The 5,586-nt window shown below is 40.8% G+C and overlaps 1 protein-coding gene across 1 annotated transcript; it reads left to right on the top strand.

Moving 5' to 3' along the window:
* Positions 1–344: 344 nt before the first annotated feature.
* Positions 345–1,037, top strand: LOC100763084 (GTPase ERas). The gene is given in 1 exon segment (XM_035453562.1): positions 345–1,037. A coding segment is annotated over 1 exon segment (693 nt).
* Positions 1,038–5,586: the final 4,549 nt, after the last annotated feature.

Here is a 5,586-nt window from a genome sequence, read left to right as displayed (position 1 = left end):
TGAACTCCAGGCTTTCTGATTTTTACTGGGGAATTACAAATAAAGATGAACCTGTGCAAGAATTGAGTTCATTGACCAACTTTGAAACTGGTGGAGTCACAGTGCAGAAAGGGAGAGGCAGGATGGAGGTTGAGATTTCCTCCTTCAACAGTAGTTGATTAGCAATGTGGAATTCGGCAATCAATTCTAGATGATCCATGATTTTCCTGATTGTGCATTTCTTGGTGTCCACAGATGAGAGCAATCAAGAAACTGGATAGAGAGCCACTTGCAGCTCCACAGCGGACTTCCACTCCGGGGACACAGTGCCTGCTGTTTACATTTATTTCTTGAGCTGTTGAGGAATGGCATTGCCAACAAAGTCTAGTATCTTGGACCTGCACCTCAACACACAGTGCACCAGATCCCCAGAGGAAAGCCATGAGGCTTGGGCACAATGCAAAGATGCTGGCAGGCAGGTTCCTGAGTACAAGCTAGTAGTGGTTGGTGCAAGCGGTGTTGGTAAAAGTGCTCTCACTATCCAGATGACCCACCAATGCTTCGTGGAAGAACATGACCCCACTATCCAGGATTCCTACTGGAAGGAGGTGGCCCTGGACAATAGTGGCTACATTTTGAATGTCATGGACACAGCAGGGCAGGATATCTACAGGGACTTGCGAGACCAGTGCTTAGCAGCTGGTGACGGTGTGCTGGGTGTCTTTGCTCTTGATGACCCCTCATCTCTGGACCAGCTGCAGCAGATATGGTCTACCTAGAGCCTGCAACAGAAGCAGCCCTTGCCCCTGGTATTTGTGGGCAACAAATGTGACCTAGTGACTACTGCTGGAGATGCTCACACTGATGCAGCAATCCTGACTCATAAGTGGGGAGCCCCCTTCATCAAGACCTCAGCCAAGACACGACAAGGTGTAGAGGAAGCATTTGCTCTGCTTGTCCATGAGATTCAGAGGGCCCAGGAGTCTGTGGTTGAGTCAAGCATGGAGAAGACCCGACAACACAAAGCCATGTGTAGCTGTGGGTGCTCTGTAGGCTGAAGATCTTAGTCAAGCAAAATGACCCTTCTCTCATGTCATGTCAAGATGACAATTCCCTTGGCATAAGAGTCCCCTCCCCCACCAAATAAGTTGCCATGGACACCTTTTTATTCTCATTTGGTGGGGATTTATGTGGTAACAATGGGGTTTCCAGCATTGACCGATCTCTATGAAGCTCTATGCAAAATTGAAAAATGTTGTTCATACTGAAAAAAAAGAAACTGGATAAAGGACAGACTTTATCTTGAAACCAAATTGCTATAGTTACAAAAGCTAAATGAAAAAAAAATCTGGGTAAAATGTGTCCTGCCTATGAGAACAATTATATTTCTGGGTTTAGATATAAGTCTGAAAGAAAAGATTTGAGAAATCCTTGATGTGTTCCAAGATAAATCCCTACTCTCTTCTGGAGCACATGACCATAAAGCTCTTTTCAAGTTTTCAAAGTAATTTTTTCTATCACATCTACAACTTACCCTCATTCAATTTGCTGTTCCTGAGCCCTACCATGACTGCTCACTGTTTTCTAATTCATGATCTGTTTTTTCTACAACAACAGTTCCACTGTAACAACAGTTACTGTTTGAATGCCACATACATTTGGCAGCAGTATTTCCCATCAATGAGGTCAAGGGTTGGTGACACTATACATTGAGTGTATGACTGAATTGCACAGAGAGGACCCTGTGCTCTGCATGAGGAGCAGGATGTGTTCCAGAAAAGTGGAAGAATGTCTAATACAATACAAAATTTCTTGCCTAGGTGATTGTCTTCTGGGCGGGAAGAGCAGGCTGGAAGGCCTGTGCTATCTGGGTCATTTGATCTCTGATCACCTAGTAGAGAGCCTACTAATATTCTAGGCCCAGCTGGGTGGTCCAACAATCAGGTGGCAGGTAGGTTGCAGTTTCTTTCCAGGATTCTCCTCTCCTTCTGCTCTAGGGAATTGTAAGGAAGAAACAAGCTATAATGTAGTGAGTGTAGGTTGTTCAGAGCAGTTCTGCTGAGCTGTATTTTTGCTGAGATTTGCATGGACCATGAGACAGACTGTGTTTCTTTTAGGCCTTGTGGTAACTGTGGCAGTTGTCCTTGTCTCCTGGGCCTCCCTGTGTATGGATTTCTTGGATATAATGAGAATCTGCAGTCCTGGCAATGGAGGATATGATGCTTGTAATATCACTGTCCAGTGTGCACAGACAGGCACTTTGTTTGGTGTGCAGTGGGAACACTGGTTGGAAAACTGACAGTCTCATTAATAGAATTCCTGAATATTGCATTCCACTTCCAGGTTTGCCTTCAAAATAACAAATAGTTAACAAAATGGTAGAAAGATAGTGAAATCGATTGTATTTCCTCCATACATGATTAGAATGTTATTTAGTTTCTACTATACCAACTACAATAGTCTGATTCAGTAGAATTTAGTTGCAGGTGACATAGAAGGTTCTTTAGAGATTTCTCAGGTATGCATGGTGTTGGGCAGGAAGTTTAGGCAGCATCCACATCTTGGTCCCTAATCCATGTGGCCAAAAGAAGATATTAATTTATTATTCCATGTTGTTTTGAGATTGGGCATCAATGGGCTGGGTTTACGTGTGACCGCAAAGGCATAAAGTGCTGCAGAGCCATAGCAAGAAATCTCCTTTTTAGAGAGAGCTCTTGTACATGGGGCTTCTGACTTTAGAAAAATATCAGTAGCTGGAGGGTCAGAAACAACAGTTTAAGGTTCACTTTGAGTTAATTTCATTGGAGTTTTGAAGTCTGTGTTTATTTAATCTCTGTAAACCTTGATTCATAGGTATTTAGATAACATTTTTCAAGATCACACTTTCCTGGATAAGTTTCTTTTCTTCTTTTGATTAATAGTTGACTATATTTTATAGCCTCTGTTTTTGGCTTTTCCTCTCCATCTTTATTCTTTTACAAATATTGCACATATTTTGATTATTGTAGCATTGTGGCAAGTACAAATGTAATATTATGTCAACCTGTGTACTAAGTTTTCATAATCACATTAAAATTATGGTTTTTCCACTGTGAATGTAGCTTTTTTATTATATTTAATATTTTCTGAATGTAGCTTTGTAATCAGCATTTTGTTATAAATTGTGGAGGATTTTCATTTTATGCTGCAAATTTTCCATATTTATGATGCATCATATAACAATGATCACACATTTAATTTTTTCATTCAAGTTTTGTTATTAATCTGTGAAAGGGTTATCACATAAAACATATTTTGGATCTTGGCAGATGACTCAGCATATCTTCCTTTTGGAATGATCAGAGTTCAGATACCAACACTCAAGCAGCTAATAATTTTTTACATTACATATGCTGTATACATACAGAAAGCATTCTCTCATGTACCAACATATGGAAAATATAGCAATTAACTTGGCAAATTGGTAAATCCTTATACCATCAATTCTGTTACCATCAATTCTACTCTTCTACAGCACAGTTTAGCTATGGCACCCTACTCTACACTGGAGATTGTAGCACTAATTCTAATTGGTCTTAGTTAGATCCACCTGCCTCTGATTTCCAAGTGTTGAGATTAAAGTTATGATCCACCATGGCCTGGCCTGTATGGCTATATAATGCCTGTCTCCACTCTGGTCTTCAGGCAAGATTTTTTGTTTGTTTATTTTTGTTTGATTTTTTTTAGTTGGCTGTGGAGTGATCAGCCAGCCGCCTCTGACAGTGCCAAGGTTTTCTTTATTGAGATACACCAATCAAGCGAGAAGGAGGGAGCTGGAACCAGTGCAGGTAGCTGGGTAGCAGAAGAGAGAGCCAGGTCTCCACGTGCAGCCCTTAAGAACCTTCCCTTATGTCACCCAGACTTCCCTTCACCCCGCCCTCATGGACGAGTCCCCAGTACACCTGGCACCTATCGGGGTTGCCTGGGGAGGGGCTACAGTGTCTCCCTACAGTTGGCTTTTTGTTTGTTTTTGTTTTTGAGACAGTGTTTCTCTGTGTAGCTTTGGGGCCTGAAATGGAATTCTCTGGAAGTCACAGAGATCCACCACCTCTGCCTCTCATGTGCTGGGATTAAAGGCTTGTGCCAACACCACCTGGAAAGCTTGATTTGTTAAGGCACAACCAAGATACCACCACACTTGGGGAAACCATTTACAGGATCCACAGAATTAATGCCATATGGGTCCTACTGAGGGTTCTTCCTTCAGCAATACATGATCAGAGTGCTTTAACTTTCTGCTACCACCAACTACAATGGTGTAATTTGGGAAAGTTGAGTTCCAAGGAACAAAAGGAATTTCTGATCTGCAGAAGTTTCTCAGGTGTGCATGGTGTTGTGTAGACAGATAGGGCAGATTCCCCATGTGGTGTCAATGTACATTTGGCAGGAAGTAGACATTCAATTATTCTTCTATGTTATTTTCTGTGTGGGCATCAATGGGGCTGGATTTTTCTCAAACCTCAAGGGTATATGAGAGTTTGTAGAAAAATAGCAAGATATTGCCTCCATTTGTAGGTGGAACTCTAGACCATGGGACCTCCCAGGAAGAAATATTGATAGCTTGAGGGTCAGAAGCAGAACAGATTAAGGGTCTTTTGAGATAATTTGGGGGGATTTGTGCAGTCTGTTTAGTTAATTTTTAAACACATAGAATCACGGATATCTGAGTAACATTGTCAAGATCTCAGGTTACCTGGCTGAATTCCCTTTGGACTTTGATGAAAAGTTGATTACATTTTCCTGCCTTTGTTCTTGGCTCTTTCTCTCCATCCCCCTTTGCTTTTCCAAATATTGTATACCTTCTCCATTGCTGTAGATTTTTGTGAGTTTAGAAATCATTCTTTGTCAACAAGTATACTATTTTTTGAAATCCTCTTGAGAATTCTGTGTGTTTCCAATTTGCATATTGATTTGGATTCAGATATACTGTTATGAGGTATTGTGAATTTTCTTTGGATTTTATTCAATTCATGTTAAAATTTTACCTCATATGGAGACAGGTGTTGGTATAGCACACATTTAATCCCAGCACTTGGGAGGCAGATGCAGGAGGATGTCTGTGATGTGAGACCAGCATGTTCTACAAAAGCTAGTTCCTGGATGCCCTTAAAAGCCACAGAGAAACCCTGTCTTGAAAAACAAACAAAAAAAATTACCTGATTTGGTATCTTAACATTGATGCATCAAGTTTGCAATGATTATGTACTTGTTTATTTATGTAAGCTCTTTTAGTCTTGTTTTTAATCTCCAAAAGTCTTTATTGTTTCATCTAAAAAGTGCTACATGGATTGGCAGGTGTCTCAGCACATATTCTTCTTGGGGTTGACCTTATTTCAGATCCCAACACCCAAATTTTGAGATCTGAACACAGGGTATTAGATATGCAATTAGGGAGCACTACCTGCCTAAGGTTAATTCTCCCAACTGTAGGAGAATAACACTCTTTAATGAGCAATAAGAGTGTTGCCACAAAGTGATCTGGACTGCCTTAGTCAGGAAACATTATCAAGAATGGAAAACATTATCAAGAATAGAAAAAAATGGGGTGGAAAATACCTGACTATCAAT

The sequence above is a fragment of the Cricetulus griseus genome, unplaced genomic scaffold, assembly GCF_003668045.3.
Source record: "Cricetulus griseus strain 17A/GY unplaced genomic scaffold, alternate assembly CriGri-PICRH-1.0 unplaced_scaffold_1, whole genome shotgun sequence".
NCBI lineage: Eukaryota > Metazoa > Chordata > Mammalia > Rodentia > Cricetidae > Cricetulus > Cricetulus griseus.
This window is presented reverse-complemented; position numbering and strand designations above follow the sequence as displayed.